Source organism: Cygnus atratus, chromosome 1, assembly GCF_013377495.2.
Source record: "Cygnus atratus isolate AKBS03 ecotype Queensland, Australia chromosome 1, CAtr_DNAZoo_HiC_assembly, whole genome shotgun sequence".
Taxonomy (NCBI): Eukaryota; Metazoa; Chordata; class Aves; order Anseriformes; family Anatidae; genus Cygnus; species Cygnus atratus.
The window spans coordinates 18,160,155-18,181,148 of NC_066362.1; the positions used below are offsets into that span (position 1 = coordinate 18,160,155).

The 20,994-nt window shown below is 37.2% G+C and overlaps 1 protein-coding gene across 2 annotated transcripts in view; it reads left to right on the forward strand.

Moving 5' to 3' along the window:
- Positions 1-20,659, forward strand: part of TAFA5 (TAFA chemokine like family member 5) — a 428,308-nt gene extending 407,649 nt beyond the window's left edge. Inside the window, exons 1-3 of one of the 2 annotated variants that reach the window (XR_004781853.2) lie at positions 10,140-10,257; positions 16,971-17,063; positions 18,484-20,659. Coding sequence is in view for 1 of the 2 variants with exons in the window: in XM_035567230.2 (XP_035423123.1) it covers positions 18,484-18,492 (9 nt within the window). In the remaining variant the exon portion in view is untranslated. Of the gene's footprint in view, positions 1-10,139; positions 10,258-16,970; positions 17,064-18,483 lie in introns of those variants that run through there. The other variant, XM_035567230.2, reaches the window with a different exon arrangement.
- The last annotated feature ends 335 nt before the right edge of the window (positions 20,660-20,994 follow it).

Here is a 20,994-nt window from a genome sequence, read left to right on the forward strand (position 1 = left end):
TTGAGCATATTCATAATTAATCTCTATGTATTATTTTGCTACCATTGCCTAGTTTCATCTAGAACACATTTTTCTATTTAGCTTATGACAGTGTCATCCCTTTTTGGTAAACATCGATAGAAAAGGAATATTTTTTTCTCTTTCAATTTCCGTTCCTATTGCCAACCCCATGATCACTGACTTAGAATTATACAAATATATCAAATTCCAGAATTCCAGCTTTGTAGGAGATAACTTCTATATAAATCCTCGCGTTTTCATGTATTAATTTTATGATACATTGTTGTGGTTTAGCCCGGCTGGCAGCCAAACACCACACAGCCGTTCGCTCACCCTCCCCCCTCCCTCTCCGGGATGGGGGAGAGAAACGGGAAAGTGAAGCCTGTGAGTTGAGATAACGACAGTTTATTAAGACAGGAAAAATAATAACAATAATAATAATAATAATAATAATAGTAATAATGTGAACAAAATAAGTGATGCACAATGCAATTGCTCACCACCCGTTGACCGATGCCCAGCCTATCCCCGAGCAGCCCGCCCCCTCACCCCGGCTAGCCACCCCTATATATTGTTCAGCATGACGTCAGATGGTATGGAATACCCCTTTGGCCAGTTTGGGTCAGCTGTCCTGGGTCTGTCCCCTCCCAGCTCCTGCTGCACCCCCAGCCTGCTTGCTAGCAGGACAGAGCGAGAAGCTGAAAAGTCCTTGGCTTGGTGTAAGCATTGCTCTACAACAATTAAAACATCAGCATGTTATCAGCGCTCTTCTCATCCTAATCCAAAACATAACACCCTGCCAGCTACTAGGAGTAAAATTAACTCTGTCCTACCTGAAACCAGGACATACATTCAGGAAAGCTTTTTTTTTTTTTTCCTAGAACGTCTTGTTGAGCTTGTCAAGAACATCTGGTTGAGATTTTTGACAGCAGGTCGGACCTTAGTCATTCCAGTTAGCCCTACTTTGCAGATTTCCACTCTCCTAGTGCTTCAGCCATCACAAATCAAGTTAACTTCATTAAAAAAAGAAAATAAGGTGTCTTTCTGAATTCATTATTAGTGAGAAATATCTTCTGCGAGTGATTTTTCAAAGGCAATGTGCAGGCTGAGACTTGTGATTAGTGAGGATGAAGAGATATTCAGTAGGATATCTGCTTCTCCATCATATGCAAAACTTGTCAGTATTCTTTGCTCCTCATGTAGATATTCCCCTTGCATTTTCTGATACTGTATTTATCATCCCTTTCAGATTATATTTACATTGGATAACACCTGAGTGATATTTACTGAGTAAATATTCAGTTATGCTACAGCCTTCAAAATACTCAGCATCACTTTCAAAAATTATTTGAACTCATGGGGCATAGAACCCATTCAGCTTTATTCACTCTGACATCCTTTTCATAAATTCCTGAACAATATAGCCCATGGTTGATACAGAGGTGAGTGTTTTCTAACAGAGAGGTCAAGATTGTGTATTTAAAATGTTTTTCAATAGATTTGGTGGGGTGATTAAGGCACAAATGTTAATGGAAATATATTCCCAGAGGGTGCAAAGAAGGATGTAGGCTATCTTGAACAGAAAAAAATGCTTTACTTACGTGAATTCTTTAGTGCAATATATTTGTGTATATAGTGTTTCTGTTTTATTGATGAAGCATAAATCCAAGACTTCAACAAATATTTTGACTATTATCCTTGATTTTTGTCATTTTATGAACAACCTGTTTTCCCCAGTAAAGTTCCTTACAGGCATAGCATTTTACTTCTGCACATACCCAGAGGTGTGGTTAATGTGGCAAAGCTGACCAATTTAGTACCTGCCTTAGAGCTAAGTGTGTTTGATACTCTAAGTGTGTATTCACTCATTTAAGTCTGAACTGAGACTGAGCCAGTACATTTTGGTACTCTGGGGTTCTGCAGAAAACACAAATCCAAAGGTACTTTCTTCAAAAACCAGAGCAGCGGAAGAATGCACCATCCAGCTTTTTGGTAAGTAAATGCCAAAATTCAGTTCCTCAGGAGATTTCATGTTGTCTGAATGTCATTTTGCATTTGGCAATATTAGCCTGGGGACTAATATTTCTGGGAACCTCTGTTTGTTTTTGTTTGTCTGATGGTTTTGTTTTTGTGCTGTCCAAACTTCTGCAGAGTGAAATTATCAGAAGTCAGCTATTCTGCTCTACCTCTCTGTATGTAGACTTTTGCCATTTAGTGTTTCTAAGGCAGAAGATTGTTGAAGACTGATTCTCTTTATAAGGAAGTGGCTGGTCTGCTGCAATTTATTCCTGTGGGAGGCAGTTCCCACAGCTGCCATCCTACTTAGCTCCTGGAAGCTGCAGTTCCCAGTGAAGAAAAGTAGGCAGTCATCCATGATCTTTGGAGCCTGTTCAGGTTCATCAGCATTCAGTACAGTAAGGCGTCTGAACATGTCATGCTGGGGGTAATGAATTGAACCCTTACATTTAGTGACTAAACCTAGTTAAAAATAGTTACTGATGAGGTAAGAAACTTGTGTTCTATTTTCTTTTCAGTGTGCATGTTTGAAATCTACCTCATCTCTAGTCTACAGGCAATGGCAAAGGAGAATAAACACTAAGCTTTCTGTGATTTAGATTTACCATTGTGTAGCCAGTAGCATTGCAAGGAGGAGAGAGAACATGATGCTGCAACCTAGCACAGAGGATGTTCTTTTGAAGTGGTCCTTTAAATAAGTTAATAAATAAATAAATTGCTTGAGTAGTTCTTTACACATCATCTTATTAAAAATAGACTTGAATCTGTGAACAGGTTGATATTGCACTCTGAGGCATCCACCAAAGAAGTTCTAATAAGAACCTGCAGACTTGCACAATTCAGCTGAGTGCTTCTCTGATGTAACTTGTAATAAAATTTAATAAATTTGTCATGTTAATAGCCATACCACTTACAGATACTGCACCTAAATATATCTCCTTAGTCCCCTTATCTCTTTCTATGATATAAAGTGTTACAGAAGTGTACGCCTTATTCCCTGCTAAGAATCCCAGCGAACAGCTTTCTTTTCAGTTTATAGGTGATAGTTCTAAACCTCAAGGACTCAACCAAGAGTTCAGTTTACTTTTCTGATTTCAGATTCAAACACTGCTTTCCCCCAACTCACTGACTTGCCAAACAGAAGTGTTCTGCCACACTTTCCAGTTTAGGACACTACAAGTTATATTTTTCATGAGCAGAATATCCTTTACAGAGATGTCTGGGAAATAAGCCAGTCATAATGGTCTCAGGAGAATATGCAGGATAGCAGAACAGAAAAAAAATGTATACTTATATTTAAATATATGAATGTCTCTCAAATTAGCACAGCAAATGGCAATTGACAGCTTTTGATGAATTTTGGCACTAATTTCAGATCAAACTATGTATGAGGCTTTAAATTAAAATGTAATTATCTCTTTGTTGACTTTAATACAGATCTGAATCTGTAGTCACTGAGTTGTCTTTACTTATGATCCATATCCTTTTGTTTTTTTTCAGATTTTGATTCTGCTTGTGTATTTCTGGCCTATCAGACAACAGTATATGTCATATGTGAGCAAACTATTGCCATTGCTAGGAATGATAAGATCATTTACAAATCATCCCATTTGTTAATCTTGATGGCAAAGTGCTCAGTTGCAGTTTATGTGTTTGGCCTTGGATGCCTGGTCTAACTTTGGGAAAGATGCCCTCTGGCAAATATGGATTTATTTATATATTTCTATCTGGAGTCAGTCCAAAGAATTCCAAATGTCAGACCTCTGACTTATCATCGTGCCAGATTTTGAATGAAATAATCCAGGAAGAGAGTGTATTGGTTGAATATGCAGATGCTATATTATTCAGAAAATACTAGTATAATCAAATATTGACATAAGTACACCTTAAAATGGGAAATCATTTTGAAAATGTGTTCTGTTACCTGTTGATAGAGCCAGCACTTTGAAAGTCAGTATGAAGAATTTGTAAGGTTAATTAAACATACTTTATCAGAGTAAGCTTAAAGACTCAAACTTGCATACGTTGTAAGAAAGTAAACCCTCCTTGCCACCACCTTTTCACCTTTTAGCCAGATTATGTGCAAGTGTGGAGTTTTTAAAAGATAAGGGAGAACAATCAGAAATAAAATGGAACTCTGTTTACCCAAATACCATATCAACAAACAATAAAAGCTAAAACTAAAATTATTTGTTAAAACTTGATATTTTCACTTTTTTTTTTTTTTCATTTAAGTATTTTGACATTTTAAGTTTTGGAATACAAAGAAATTTACTAGCTTTATCACTTTTTTTTTTTCATTATTATTTTGACATTATTTTATGGCATATCAGTACCAATTAAAAACAATGTAGCAGTTGAACTAGATGATCTTTGAAGGTCCCTTCCAACTGAACTATTCTATTCTATTCTGTGTTTTGTTCCTACTGATGTGTTATAATACGATTTATTGATCAAAACCATTTTTACATAATCATTGTATTTTGTAATTGTCTTACTTTAAATTATTAAAACCTAATACTACTTAACACTGATTAAAAAAAATCTAGATGAAAGTGTCCCCTGCTTGTACTGTAATGAAAAGACCCTAAGCATCAAATGTACTAATTAAAGAAGGAGCTGTTTTCCTCTAATCTTTCCTTGAAGTATTTTTTTCTAGGAAGATGAAAAGATCATCTGCTCTTTAGAAGTTGCATACCATACAGTTGTTTATTAAATAATAAAATAAAATAACAATTATCTGGATGAGAGAATCAACTGTATCCTCAGTAAGTTTGCAGACAATGCAAGTTGGGCAGGACTGTTGATCTGCTTGAGGGTAGGAAGGCTCTGTGGAGGCATCCAGATAGGCTGGATTGATGGGCAGAGTCCAGTCACACAGCATTCAACAAGGTTAAATGCCAGGTGCTGCCGATGGGTCATAACAAGTGAATAGGCTTGGGGATGTGTAGCTACAACGTTTCCTGGCAGAAAAGGACCTGGGGGTGCTGATCAACAACCAGCTGAGCATGAGCCAGCAGTGTGCCCAGGTGGCCAAGAAGACCCATGGCATCCTGGCCTGGAGAAATCGTGTGGCCAGCAAGACCAGGGAAGTGATTGTCCCCTTGTATGTGGCTCTGGTGAGACTGCACCTGAAACACTGTGTTCAGTTTTGGGCTCCTCACTGCAAGAAGGATATTGAGTTGCTTGAACATGTGTAGAGAAGAGCAATGAAGCTTGTGAAGGGGCTAGGGAAAAAAAGGCTTATGAGGAGTGACTGAGGGAATTGGGGTTGTTTAGTCTGGAGAGGAGGCTGAGGGGAGACCTCATCACTTTCTGCAGCTACCTGAAAGGAGGTTGCATCAAGGAAGGTGTCAGTCTCTTTTCTTAAGTGACAAGTAATAGGATGCAATGAAATGTTCTCTAGCTGTGCCAAGGGAGGTTTAGATTAGATATTAGGAAGAATTTCTTCTCAGACAGGGTGGTGAAGCATTGGAATGGGCTGCCCAGGGAAGTGATGCAGTCCCCATCCCTGAAGGTATTTAGGACGCATGTGGTGTCCATGGTACTAAGGGACATGGCTTATTGATGGGACTCATTATGTTGAGTTGGTGGTTGGACTAGGTGATCTTGAAAGTCTTTTACAACCTAGATTTTGATTCTGTGTTTATTAAAATATGAAAACAATCATTAGTGACATCCAGATTCATTCCTCTATTTAAGGCACTTACCAGTTACATTAATTGAGAAACTAGTTGCTGTTAGCCTTCTCTATCACCAATAAAGAGACACAGGGTCTTCCAAAGGTAGCGTTTCATTTCATTTACATAATAAAAGCAAGTATATTTTTCCTTTGAAGACTGTCAGGCAATACATTTTTAGAGCACTGGGTAAGATTTATGTATTCTAATTTGTGGCACCTAGCTACAATAACCAAGATATGTGTACATAGCAGCAGTATGCTCTGAAAAATACTGTATTGGCACCTCAAAATATCTGCTTTTCTTTAAAAAGTGTCCTTGACTAACAAATTCCTGAGATGCACAAAGGTCAGTAAGATAATTAGAGCCCAGGTTTTTATTTTTCAGATAGAAGTAATATATATTTTTACTGCAGTGCAAACAGATAATATTGTGACACAGAAAATAAGACATCTCAGTCAGTTCTAACTAACAAGTGATGCTAATTATTTAAGCAATAAATGTCAGAATTAATAGTATATATTCATGATAGGATATCATATTACAGTGTACTACTCCTGGGATGCAAAATGAGAAAGTAATTTATTCACTTTGAAATGAAAGTTTAACTTTCTGAAATATATATATTTTTTTTCCTAAAGTGATATTATTAAATACAATTTTTATGTGTTCTTGAACCTATTGAGTCTAGCAGTGATGAAACCCTCATGAACAGAGTTAATCATTGCGTGTAGAGGAAAACTGCAGCTGAACCTTACAAGCAGATGTGACTGCTGGGTCAATGTTATGCTCACACCTTGCATGGCTGTCTTTCAACATCATATTCCTGCTTATAGTGTCATTCCCAAAGTGGTCCCTGTGAATCTTACAGAATATGTGGATCACACCCACAATGTCTCCTACACACTGCAGATTTTCTCCCCTACTAAAAAAAAATAAATTTGCCTTTTTTTTTCCTCATTTCTGTTTAATTCGTGAAAAATGGCCAGTGTCAGACAAACACAAACTATTTCTTGTTAATTAGCCCTGATACACTGACATCTCCAAGAAATTCACAGCCTAAGTCAAAACCTACTCTGGGGAGCATATATAGGTCTCCCACTGACAGTAGAAACTCAAACCAGATGATGTCACTTGTGCATTAGTTCTGTTCTATATGACATGTAATTTCTGACCTCAAAGGAAAGATTGATCATGACTTCTTCCATCTGATATTTATGAAATGTTGCCTAGCATGTCTGGCAGAGTCAGTAATACATTCTCCTCTTTTTCTGTTTTGTGTCTTGTTTCTATAGCATCTGAGTTTTGTGTGATTTCTCATAAAACATTCTCAAGTTTCACCCACACAGGCCATCTGCACTACAGTTAATATTTTAGGACCTATCCCCTTAACTTTGATGTACTTTCTTGTAACTGCTAAAACATGGTGATATCTCTTCCTTCTGTCTTGAGAACCTCCCCCTCACAAACCCAGACATATCAGAGGAACCAAGGACTTGATACTGCCAGCAGCTGAAGTCTTTCAAATCTCCTGTATTTTCTTCAAATCTGAGAAAATCTATAATGAAAAAAAGAAATCTCTGAATTCTCAGCAGCAAAAATCTTACTTTAATGACAAAAGTCCTAAAGTATAAAATAATATAGTAAAAGATAAGGTCCATGTTAGTGGTTCTTGGAGCTTGTTTGTTGCATTAGATTACAAACCGGTACAATGATGAACAGCACAGAGCATACCACGCTGGATTTGACTAATGACATTGTCAATACCATATCTTGGTCCCTGTCTTCACCTGAAGCTTGTTTGCTTCTCAGGTTCATTGAATTTCGTCTGAGTAACTATGTTATGAACCAGCAAGGTTTCTTCTACACCTACAATTGGAACAAGTGAGGAACAGAAAGTGGGGCATTTTGCTCTCATTTAACCCAGATATGTCTCTTAAATAGCTCAATTTTGAAATATTCTCAGGGTCTGATGTTACTATTTGTCATTCTCATATTGTGAAAAAAAGCTTGAAAGATAACAAAGGTCAGAAAAATGTTTCTAGGAAACAAATTGACAGCTCTCATAACACTTGTAATGACATGTGAATAGTGTAGTAAGATACTTATCTGTAATCCCATCCTCCTGAACTGGGACTGAGTGATCACTGCAATCACATTTCTCTCTTAAGGGTGGACCCACACAAATTTTTCAGGCTCTGTCTCATAGCCTTAGCTAGCTTGCTTTTTAGACACAGGGACTGATCACAAGATTGGTATCTTAACCCTGTTTTCTGTCATCTGTGTGACTCAACCCTGATGAAATTCTCAGTCACACGAATATGGCTTGGGCAGCAATGCATATGGTGTTACACAAGGACCTAGTGGGTAACTTGAGATCAAATGAGGCCCACAGCGTCATAAGGAGGAGTTGCCTGGGACCCTTTTCAACTAGATAAAAGAGAGTAAGGGTAGAATTCATTTCCCTGAACTTGTGTTCAGGGCATCCAAGATGCTCCAAGATTCTCAGATACCTTCAGGAACTTGCATGTATGACACAAGGCCTTTTGAAGCAGCATCTGGAGGTCAGGGCAGATGCCAGAGGTTGTCTTAAAGGCCCTAAGCATGTGTGTTTAGACAGAATTGAACTCTAGATTTTGTTGACCCTGATGGAGATCACACTTAATCATCACATGCAGATATCTAAATTTAGGTTTCATAAACTCTGAATTTGACCCAGGGAAATTGCAATAATGGGGAGTTGAAGGACTGTCATGGAAGAGACACAGTATTAGCAATCTCTAAAATCTGATTAAGAGAGGTTACTAAAGGGTAGGAGATTTACCCCACTTCTGTGAGTGGCTTATGAAACTAGATAAGGTGGTAAGATTCTCCCAGACTGATATCTTTGTGTGTCAAGTAAAAATTAAACTTCTCATGAGCTCCAAAAGTTGAATTGCAGCTGCTTTTACATTAGTTTTATCTTTTTGTGTCTTTTATTCATTTATATATTTTAATTTCTACAAAGTTAATTGTAAATTATAGCAAATTCTTTGATATTTGCCACAGTTTATTTTTCCTCTTTTGTTATTTGTTTTCAGCTGGTGCAGAAATCTGATCACCACAGCACTGCTTGCCAAAATATCATAGAAACAGGGTAGGGAGGGTAATGGTGATCTTGCCAAATAATTTAGATCCAATATGCTGCACACTATACAGACTGCTCTGCCTCCAGTAGACAGCGACACATGGGTTGTTTTTTTGAACTACTGTATTGTACGTATGTGTTAGGTTTAAATATACTTGCACTGTAAATCAGAATGCTACACCTATAATGAGTTTAGGTGTCTGTCTTGCCACTAAGGGATTAAAGATATTTTAATTGGCTAATTTGGGATACTGACCCTTAAATTCCACACTTTATCCTTCATCTCAGCTGTCTCATAGTCATACAAAATTGAAAACTGGAGGATGAGCACAGATGTACAAAAGGATATTTTAGTTGGGATTATAAGAATTTATCACAAAACAAATATAAAGCATTTCCCAAAAGGAAGTACAGGAGGACTTGAAAGTCTGCAAAGGGAAGTTGGGAAGCTGGGAAGTTTTGTGCTTGCACTGAAAGTGAGTAGAAGGTATAAAAAGGTATAAAAAAGGTATAAAAAGCTGAACTGATCTGTGCTGATACACGTTTGTGTAGTTTTGCATGTACCTGTAAGAGGGCTGTCTAACAACAAATCTGTTTTAGAAAATTTTACATTTAGAAAATGTGCCTTTCATTGTGGTGGTCATAAGGACTAAGAGCAGTTGTGGGCTTCTAGTTCTGTGTCCCAAATACATTTGAACTTTTTTTAAGACCACGCTAGCTTTTCTGTCTTTATCATAACTGTATGTTACTTCAACTGAAGAATGCAGTGTGTGTTCTTTCTTTTGTTTTCAAATGAGGCTATGAAAATTTTCCTTCATTTGTCTTTACCTCACCTACATACACATATCCCTCCTCTCCCACTCCACACACTTGTCCACTTCCTACTTTCTCCTCAAGTCATAAATGAAGGCTAAGTACAGCAATTTTAAATACTGGGATTTCTTTGCCATACACAGCATATTTGTAAAGATTGCTTGTTAAAAAGTCATCTACTATGGTACATTGCTTTCTGGAATGATGTGAAACATGACTGCTTTCTTAAGCAATAAATTGTCAGATGGAATGCATAAAGCAGACACAGTATCTCACTGGTGAACACTGACTATTTGATTCCTTCACTAGCAGTTGAACTTCCTATTTATAGCTCATGCTTTGTAAGTCAGAATTCTCTCTTTTAATGGATGAAATATTCTAAATATTCCATCTGAAAGCATATTGCTTTTTCCATGTATTATTCATTGAAGTTTAACTACTTTCACAATCAGTCTTAGGAAATCACTGTTCCAATTTTTATTGTGTGAGACTAACCTTGCTCTAGACTTGCTGCCTGTCAATCAGATGTCACTCACAGATGCCCCTGAACAATTCTCTCCTCTAATTAGAGAAGAAAAAGTAACAGTTTAGATTTGTCTGTGGACTTCAGTGCTGGCAGATGTAAGTTGTTGTTGTTGTTGTTGTGCTTTTCTTTTTTTCTTTTTTCTTTTTTTTTTTTTTTTCCATTGATTAGACTGATAAACTTTAAGTATAAAACAGACAAGACTGCTTTTGAACTTTATAGTTAAAACTTACATTACTCCATGAGGAGAGGCACGCTGTGGCATTACATCCGTTATTTTATGGAAGATCATTATTTCAGCTGATTTTTATTACCTCGAAATATTTAAAGCATTTTTTAACATGAAGGTTTAATGTAATTAAGGTTATGTTTCTGTTCAGATACGTTAATAAGCAGTACACTCTCAATATGGGCACATAGGTATGAATATTCAGAATTCAGTATACATTAAGTTACTGCATTTTAATAAAAATGGATTCTTAGGTGCATTGGCAGTTTAGTCTGAAACTGTCTCCTACCTTAGAGAAAAGTCTCAGGAATGGCAAATCCAGGTTATTTTTTTACTACCCTGAGGAAAGCCCCTGGCTATTCTTATATACTTTCAATCATGTTAATATTGCAGTTGCTTTTATTTGAAGAGTAAAGGGGAGCAGAGACGTAGTCATTTTTCAAGCTTATAATTCCATGCCAGTTGCAAATCTTTCTTAGTTTTACCTGCTGCTTAGCTTTTTATGGGTGCACACCTCTAAACATTTTAAAAAAGCAAAAAGAAATCAGATACAATTGGGGTATTGCTCAAGGCCTTTAGATAGGGTTATTTTAAGTGTGTTTCTTACCCGGTAGATAAGAGAGGGAAAACCACACTATTTTGCATTGTTTCTCCTCACATGATGTGTAATCCTTTTCATTATTCTTTCTATCTATGTTGCTTCAAGCAGCTGGCTTTGGATTTTCATAGGGGACAGAATGTGGTCTGCCCTGTTTTGTTATCTGCAGTCGCTCTAAATCCTCTTCAGATGAAAATCTCCCACCTGCACCCTGTATTCAAGGTCCAAGCACAAATATTCCTGCTATGGTCTCTTCTGCCACTTCAATTGCTTTTCCTTTGTGTATATTTAGATGTTGCAAAGCAAGCTTACACATGTCTAGGCCTGGGGTCTCAAACATGGGTGCCCTGTATGACCCAAAGTCAAATGTATTTCAGTTGGGTTATTAAATTTACCTAATTGGAAGAATAGTCTCACTACTTTCACTAGTATTGCTTATGGACAGTTCAGCAGATGGAAGGAGTGTATGATCTGACCCAGCACATTCCAAGATCTTTCAAGTTCAAAGAAGGTAATACAAGACAAACAGGAATTTTACAGAGAAGGAAATGAAAAGTCATAGTGATACTCCTAGCAGGTGGTCAGGAGAAGCTGAGAATATAGGAGTGATAGGAGTTCAGGAGTGATATTTAAGGAAAAATGGTATTAGATTCAGTATCAGATTATTGATACTACAATAACTGTTACTGGGAAAAAAAAAAGTCATTTGCAAAGAGTCATAGAGTTGCAATATATACTTCTTTCTGTGTCTGACTTGAATAGAAGTGAAAAGAAAACAAAACAAAAATGCAGAGTGGATCTTAAAGGAACGGCATGTTCTCCTAGAAGGTGCCTAATAGTTGCATTCTTTCATCTGTAACTCATGAGTTACTTTGTTAGTGCACTATATAGTTATGTAGTGCACTATATAGACCAAGCATGCCTGTAAATACACTGCCTGATATGCTAGCCTGCTTTTTTATAAACATGAACCCACAAGCAGCCACTAGATTTGATGAATCTTATTATTCCTAGTTTTGTAGGTATTGTAGTTTGAACTCATGAAAATGTCCTTTCCATGGCTAGCTCAGTGTCAAAGAATGCAGTATTACTAAGTAAAGTAGCTCCCACGCATCTCTTTCTTATTCCTAATAGCCACAGTCACTTTAAAGTTAGATTAACTTGTCTTTTTCTGAAGATTAAATAGTTCAATTTGAGTATATGAACAGCATGGAGAAAGCAGGGGGAATAGGAGAAAAATGGGATGAATGGGAGTTCTCAACAAATGCAGCAGGTCAGTGGTACAGCTAGGATCATCGCCAAAAATTTACATTTTTATTCCCTTGAATTATGAGGTATCTTGCAAGGCAGTGTAAGGTTTTCCTTGGGCATCTTAATGCTTTTATCTCTCTCTATCTCTCTCTCTCCCTCTTTTTTTTTTCTTTTTTTTTTTTTTTTTTCCCCTGCATTATACGTGGTTAGTTATTCAGGGACCTCCTAGAACAGACAGCTGTAGAAGCAGAGGGGAAAGACATGCTGTTTACCTGACTTGCAGTCAGTTGGTAAAAGCTTTGATGCCGTTTCCATTATGAGTAGATTTGTGAGACAGAGACTGACCAAATCTACACCTATCTTTGTGAATGATTTTTGTATTTTCTATTTTTTTTGATTCCTATAAAAGTAAAAGCAAAAAAAAAAAAAAGCTATTTTTAGACTTTAGTTGAAAGTGTAAAATACACAGTTTAGACAAGTAGTTCAGCTGTTAGACAACACTAAAACTTCTAAAATGACCTGTTACATTCCAGACATCCAGAGAATTTCCAGAAATCAGGGCTGGAAACACAATTGATAGTTCAGAATTGTCATCCCAGTGTGCAAGGATAACTTCAACAGACAGTCATGTAATAGCACTTGGCTACTGTAGCAAAAATGAAAACTTTGGTTCACTTTTACTTTCATTTTTATTCTAAAAATGCAAAATGGAAACCAGATGAAACTGCTAAAGCTTTACCAGGCTTGACATGTAATTGTTGGTATTTATGTGGATTCTATTTAAAGCAAAAGTTCAGGCCAGACATTCTTGAAATTCAGTCCTGACTGAAAATATTTGACAGCTACAGTAAACCTTTCTCTGTTTTCTGGTTTGTGATCAGAAATTTAAATGTTTTAATTCAAAATTAGATCCTCGATGTTGCACTGAAAGATAGAGGGTTTGTTCAGGTTTGTTCATTTTTGTTTGTTTGTTTGTTTGGTGGAAAGCCTGTGTAAGTCAACAAAGCACCATATATTTCCATTTCCATCATATCAAGGTGGCTTGCATAATGTCTTTCCTCTGTCCTTGATGATAGCGAACATTTTCTTTTTTCTTTTCCCTTGCCTTGCCTTGCCTTGCCTTGCCTTCCCTGGCCTTCCCTTCCCTGGCCTTGCCTTGCCTTGCCTTCCCTGGCCTTGCCTTCCCTGGCTTTCCCTTCCCTTCCCTGGCCTTGCCTTCCCTGGCCTTGCCTTCCCTGGCCTTGCCTTCCCTGGCCTTGCCTTCCCTGGCCTTGCCTTCCCTGGCCTTGCCTTCCCTGGCCTTCCCTTCCCTTCCCTTCCCTTCCCTTCCCTTCCCTTCCCTTCCCTTCCCTTCCCTTCCCTTCCCTTCCCTTCCCTTCCCTTCCCTTCCCTTCCCTTCCCTTCCCTTCCCTTCCCTTCCCTTCCCTTCCCTTCCCTTCCCTTCCCTTCCCTTCCCTTCCCTTCCCTTCCCTTCCCTTCCCTTCCCTTCCCTTCCCTTCCCTTCCCTTCCCCTCCCCTCCCCTCCCCTCCCCTCCCCTCCCCTCCCCTCCCCTCCCCTCCCCTCCCCTCCCCTTTCCCTTCCCTTCCCTTCCCTTCCCTTCCCTTCCCTTCCCTTCCCTTCCCTTCCCTTCCCTTCCCTTCCCTTCCCTTCCCCTTCCCCTTCCCCTCCCCTCCCCTCCCCTCCCCTCCCCTCCCCTTCCCTTCCCCTTCCCTTCCCTTCCCTTCCCTTCCCTTCCCTTCCCTTCCCTTCCCTTCCCTTCCCTTCCCTTCCCTTCCTTTCCAAGATAGGACCTCCCCTATTGTAGTTCTTTCAGAGAAAGACAAATTAGGCAGACTGTGTTATAATTGCTCTAATGAGCCAAATATTCTCAGGATGTATTCCAGCTATCCAAGAACTATAATAGGATATATAGGTCATATGAAATGCATTTTTTTTTTTTTATACTTTGGGTTATCGATTAATATGCAGTCAGGAAAATGATTTTTCTGCCTAGGTAGAATTCTGGGGAGCATACTAGAACATGGGCTTCCCTCACATAGTCAGTTAGGGTACAGTAGTATTTTAATCTCTGGTACTAGATGCCTGCTCAATGTTAAAAGTCCTGGACTTCAAAGTCCAACAAGCTCAAGAGTTCTCCAAGCTGTTTCAGTCTTACAGCCAGAATACTGATGTGTATTGCCAGACCATTTGTTTTAAGACAACTTTTCATTTGCCTTCATTCTGAAGTCAGTTGTTTATAAATGAAGACAACATACATAGTGGAATAATCCCGAACCCAAAAGAAGATTCCTACTAACTGTTACGATAAAATATCTGTTTGCTTCTGTGACCTTTGGATCAGGCAAAGAGTTTGCATGCGACATTAAAGGACAGTAACTTTATTTCACTTCATAATTTCTTTTAAAAGTAAAACAACCAGTTTTGTTTTGTAATGTACAGCTGGGAACAGATACAAACCATAAATACATACAAAAAATAAAATAGAAGTGCAGCAGCACATAACTTCTCTAAGTGTTGAGAGATATTAAATAAATGTACTGGGGCAGGTGGTAGGGCAGAAACTCATACTGAATAGCTCGTGAAAGTATTATCAAAGGAAAGGAACAGTATTTGACTGTAATGGCATGGTGTATTCTGTTTTGGCTGTTATAACAACTTTTTTGTTCTTTCATCAGTTTTCTAATGTTATGCCAAAAATGTAGCTGGATGGTATTTTAGAGTTTAGTGGGGTTTGCATTTGGAAATACTACTCTGATGGTGAAATGACCTTGATGCAGTGCTTTGGTGGATCAGTGCCCATAAGCCACTGCAAGGCTTTTCAGCCTCTGCAGTGAGAGGAAGCACTGAAGTTGCTTTTCTGCAAGGGGTGACAGTGCTTTTAGACTCTTTGGTATGGGGAAGGAAGGCTATTGTCAGAAGAGGGTGAAATACACTGGAGGGGCAACCTTCCCATTTTCCCTTGCACTTATGATTTCAGTCAGAAAAAAATAATAATAATAAAAAAAAAACTTTCTATTGAGAAAACAGATGTCGGTTTTTGAGAGTTGAATGGGAGATGAGTTACATTAACAATCAACTTCTTGGTACATAAGTATTCAGTGCCATTTTCTTTCTTGGTATGTAAGTATTCAGTGCCAGTACCATGAAGCAAAGGTGATCTCAGTAACAACTCAGGGAAAAGATAAATAAATAAATAAATGAAAGCCCACACACTTTGTGGAAAGGAAAAAATGGAGGGAGTCGTTATCATTACTGCAATGCAATATTTGGCATCAGAACCTCTGGCTCCTTCAGAAAGAGGCAGAACCTGCTGTCTGAAGCACTGGGGAGAAATTCCAACTTCACTGAAGTCAGTGACAAAGAGACTTGTGCAAAGATGCCTAAAACTGGAAAGAGTCCTGTACAGAGATGGACAGAAAAGAAAACCTTGCATTAGGTAAACGGTACCCAGGGTCTCTTTAATTTGAGGCTGTTTCAAGTTTTCTAAGTAAAAGGAAAAAAAAAATGAACAAAACTATGTCAACATACCTGGTCTAAGCTTTCAAACACTTCCCTGTATATAGTTATTTAATTTATAATTTTCATTGCAATCTGTATTGACCTAATTATTATTCTAGAATTTGCTACCAAATAGTCATCAAGAGCATCATTTTCCTTTGGACTTCCCTCTCAGAGATGTGGTACTTTCCATGGCTTGAATTGTTAGTATAAATAGTAAACAAGTCCCTTTCATGGTCATTTTGGGGATCCCTCTTTTCTCTTGCTTGATCTGTCTGGTGTTGTTTTTTTTTGGGGGGTGGGAGGGAGTCATTAATTCGTCTGTAGTGTGAAATGGAATGGGAAAAAACAGGACATGGGAGGGTAGGCATACATTCTCTTCCTCTTCTCTGGACTCTTCATGCTCTCTCCTATCTTCTCTCCCCTTTTTAACTGTTGCTTCTATTACCTATCTTTCTTCTTTATCACACCTTCATTAATTAAAGATGTTTAAACTTCCCTTGTTAACTTATACCTTTCTCTTTCCTTCTTATTCCATTTTCTCTTGTCATTGTCCAAAGTTGTAAATTCACTTCCTGTTCTCTACTCTATTCCTTTTCTTGCCATCACTTTATTTCAAACCTGTTCTCCGTCCTAACTCAGCATTTTAAAAATGCATATTTTTCTCCTCTTCTCTCCTTCTTTTAAAGTGTTGATACCATATTCAGACAGCAGGGATGTGCAAAGTGGGGACAGTGATAGCAAGTGAGGAAGGAAGCTTTTAAATCCATGAAATGACAAAGCAGCAGGTATCTGCAAATGAATGTGGTTGTACCTGAATTCTGTCTCCGTCCTGGGACCAATATGGTAGAGAAGCACACTATGAAAACACTGAACGCACAGTCCATCACCAGTTTATGCTGTTGCTTTCAGCTTTGGGCCATTCCAGCCTAGCTCAGAAGTGATGAAGCTAAGTCAGCCTAATTCTCCACACAGTAACAGTTTACTTTCAGGCCTAATAAACCATAACTCTTATGCTTTGTATCTTGCTGCCTAAAAAGTATTGCTACCTTAAAAAACATGTTCTTTTCTAATGGGAAGAAAAATAGAGGGTATAATGGAAACCCCAAGAAAGAGTGTAAAGGGGAAACAGAACAATTAATAGAAATAAAACTTTTTAATAATTTCTCTTGCTGAATGTGTATTTAAAAAAGGGGAATATACCACAATAATCATCCAGGTTTTTTGCCTTCAGCCTGTCTGAGGCCATGTGGTTTGGAGATCTGATCACTAGTCCGAAAAGGAAAGGCTGTGTGCAAGATTTCTGGGGTGTTTTTTCCTGGAAAAGGTGAGAGGACAAAGCAGAAATCTATGACATACACTTTATGCCTTATAAGGAAAATATTCATCTATCTATCCTTCTACCTATCTATCTATCTTTCTACATATATATACAGAGAACAATATGTTTCAAGCTGTCACTAAATTGATTTGGAGGGTGGTATTTCTTTAATTTACTTTTCTGAGGGTTAGGTTAAAAAGTCTAAATTTAATATACAGCTTGAACTAAGTGAATTGGATTTTTTTTTTGTTTTGTTTTGCCTGTTCACATTCACTGTTCAGTATTTTCTGGTGTTATGCATGATATTTCCATCAGTAATGACAATTCTGCCTATCTGGAGACAGGACAATGCCAAAGCAGAAGATAGAGTTTGAACATTCAAACAGCATTTTATAACAATCATGCTTGCTTAATAAACCTCAAAACATTCCGTGTTGTACAGTGTCTGTGTAATTTCAAAACCATTTCTAAACTGATATTTTGAGTGAGCGCAAGTAGCTGGCTCCTTGTTGTAAAAACCAGCCATTACTTTTTTCATTTGTGTTTGTTTTGTCTTCCAGTACTCGTATTCTCTGTAGTGTGAGCTTTGGTTGTTTCTCTTTCAAACCACTGCCTCTTTCCTTTCCTTTCTATTTTAACAGCTTCCATTCCATTTTCTTTTTAAAACAGCGCAGTCCATTGCCAATTTTCATTGTTTTTATTTATTATTTTATTTTATTTTTATTTTATTTTATTTTATTTTATTTTATTTTATTTTATTTTATTTTATTTTTCAGCTTTGTAACTAAAACAATTTTCTGATTATATTGACTTTTACGAAACATTATTTACATTAATTTGCACTTTTACAAGCATCACTAGAGGGCAGTGTTGATTAAATTAGCGTATAGATCAACAGGCACGCTCTAGCGCTCCACGGAAACTTGAAGGCAGCAAAGCCTGAAGTATAAATATCCTTGCACTGTTAATAAATGATCGTGGCAGTCATGCCCATTTTTCATCATATCTTATATGTAAAAAGTAATAGCCATCTTAATCTCCATGTGTATTAGATATTGTTACATGTAATTTAATGCAGGTAAAAGAACATTCTGTGAAATTTTTGTAAAAAGGAAAGTGCATGGAGCTTGTTAGAGAGTAGAAGGCATTGAAGTTGTAAACTATCATTTATATTCATGACCTTATTAGAAATAACAAAGTTTTGTTGTTGTTGCTGTTTTGTTTTGTTTTGGTAATAAATATAAACATAGGTTTATTCATATGTTGTTTCTCAGGGAAAATGTTTGCTATGAAAAATAAATATCTTCTAATTCATTAACTGTTTCCTTGAAAATTCTCAGTACAGAATATTTTAAAGTGATAGGCAGCAAAGATAACCAGGATTGTAAATTAAGACACTGACTCATTTGTTCTTATTGATTTACAGGTCTCCTGACAAATGCAGCAACACAGAATCCTCGTAGGAGTGGTTTAGGCTCTGTGTGAGCTACTTAGTCAAGTTTCACTGCTGTGGATCATCATCCGTTCTATGTCATCAACTCAATTGTCTGTATCTTTGTATCTCATGAAAGACAGCATAATTCCTCTACATTATGAGCTAAAGTTTGTTCTACCATACTAAGGATCGCTGGACTAAGGAATATAGAAAAAAGAGATATGCTTGGGCATTAGCAATACAAAAAAAGTTCATGGTTAACGTTTCATCTGCGTGATACACCACTGCTGGACTTGCTGTTATCTACATGTTTTAATCCGAAGAGTCTGCTACAATGAAGAGTATCATCCCAATCAGCCTTAGAGAAGACTGTTTTGCCTATGGGAGGACACTGAGGTGCAAAAGAGAAACTCTTCTTGTGCCCTAAACTGTCTGAATTGCTTTTATTTTCTTATACTTTCAATATATACAATAGACCAAAGAGCAAAATCTATTTTAAAGTGGACACAATCTTACTGTTAACAGAGTTATGTCGTTAAATTGTAGGGGGTCTCCACAAAGACATGACTCCAGCTTTCACAAAGCTGAGCTGTTGTCCAGCAGAAGTCTTTATGGAAAGCTGCAGTAAAAACTAACCCAGAGACCAGCTCTTGAAATGCCACTTTCGAGAGAACATAATGGAGCACTGAGAGGAAATGACCTATGTTTGAAAAACTTGGACAAAAAGAACACAAACTGTCTACACGGCACCTTTATTCCTCTGTACTTAGATTGACTTTCTCGTACTAAAATCATTTTCAGTTTTAACCAGTTAAACATGCCTCTTCTACAGTTCCATTTTTGATAGTTAAAGTTGGATAATACAGTATTTGCAAAGAGCATGTTTGGTCATCTGTGGCCTATGTCTCATCTGATACACCATTTAGCACCAGAAAGCAAATTAAAAAGAAAACAAAAGTAACACTTGTTTGAAAGAGATCATTAAATGTATTTTGAAAAGCCTAAAGTTATATATTTAACAGTTTTTATATGTTGTATATTTGTAGAAAATCCTATTTAACAATTAACGTGATAACTCTGACAGTCATGACAAGTGGTTCAGAGTTAAGTTGTGTTTTATTACTTCAGTTGTCTCTGAAGTGACTGGTGTCGTTTGCTTTCTTCCATTGGGACATTCTGGATGTGAAGCATGACCAGAGAGGACTGTGTAGAAAAAGCAAAGAATAATGTTGTTTATATTACATAAATGCATTCAACCATTGCACTGTTGGAAGGCATTTTTTATTTTTATTTTTTTTTTGTCTTTACGTACTGATAAAAATAGAGTGTAAAATATTTTACTCATTGCTCTTCATAGCAAGGTTTGTTTCTCTCTCTCTCTCTCTGTCCTACTTTTATGTAATACAGTGTAAGGGTCTGTTTGCAGCCTGTTCCTTGATCCCATTTTCAGTGTTTTACCTCATTGTTAGAAAGTCCACTGTTTCAGCATTATTGGTTAGTGAAAATTTAGCAATGATGAGGGGAAAAATATGATAAACCAGAGAAACAAACAAACAAACAAAACTTGCTCCCTTTTAATATACCTTTCTATGTGTAAGTTTCGTACATACCGGTATGATGCACTCAAGAAGGAAGCTTCATTTCCTCCTGGCAAATGTATTAAGGTTTCAAGTATACTACCTAATACTCCAATTAACTTTTAGTATTATGCTAGTTCTATGCTACTAAAGAAAAATATATAGAGATTGTTCAAGTGACCATAGTTGAAAGTTTCAAAAATGAAAAGTTGATTAAAGAATTTTTTTAAGGCCTGTTCTAATACAGGCCTCTTCTTACTTAATGAAGAGGTTACAGGAAAGATGAACTATAGATGATTTTGTCTTCAAGTAAAATAAATATATACAAATTATTATTTAATCTTAGGATTTTGACCAGTGTCAAGGTAGCAATTAAAGCCCAGCCACTTGAAAAGTGTTATGGACTGACTGCACTATAAATTACCAATGTCAGGTTTAAAATGTCATGCAATAAATGATGGTAAATACATTTACTGTATATGTAGACCTCAAGAGCCAGATCCCTCACTCTACCAACTCTCTGTTTTGATTTATTTTAAAGGGAGTGTAGTAGCCTTATTTAGTTAATACAGAACAATTAAAGATGTTACATCATTTTTTGTTGCTTTACAGTATTCAGTTTTGTGTTGGTTCAGCTAAATTATGAAAAATAAAAAAAATCCTTTTATAAGTGAGACTTTTGTTCCCTGAGCATGACATCATCAAAGGAGTTTCACCAGGTGATTATTAAGGTGGGAGCATTGAGAGGAAGACATAGCAATGGAATGTGAAAATGAGGACATGGGTCATGTTTTGAAACTGAAGTTTTACCCTTCCCTTTTCAGGTGCTGGGTACATTCATTCTGGTGTGCCCAGTTACAGATCAGATTAAGGCCATTCATCCTCTGGAAACCAGATCCCAACAGAGGATCTAAGAATGGACATC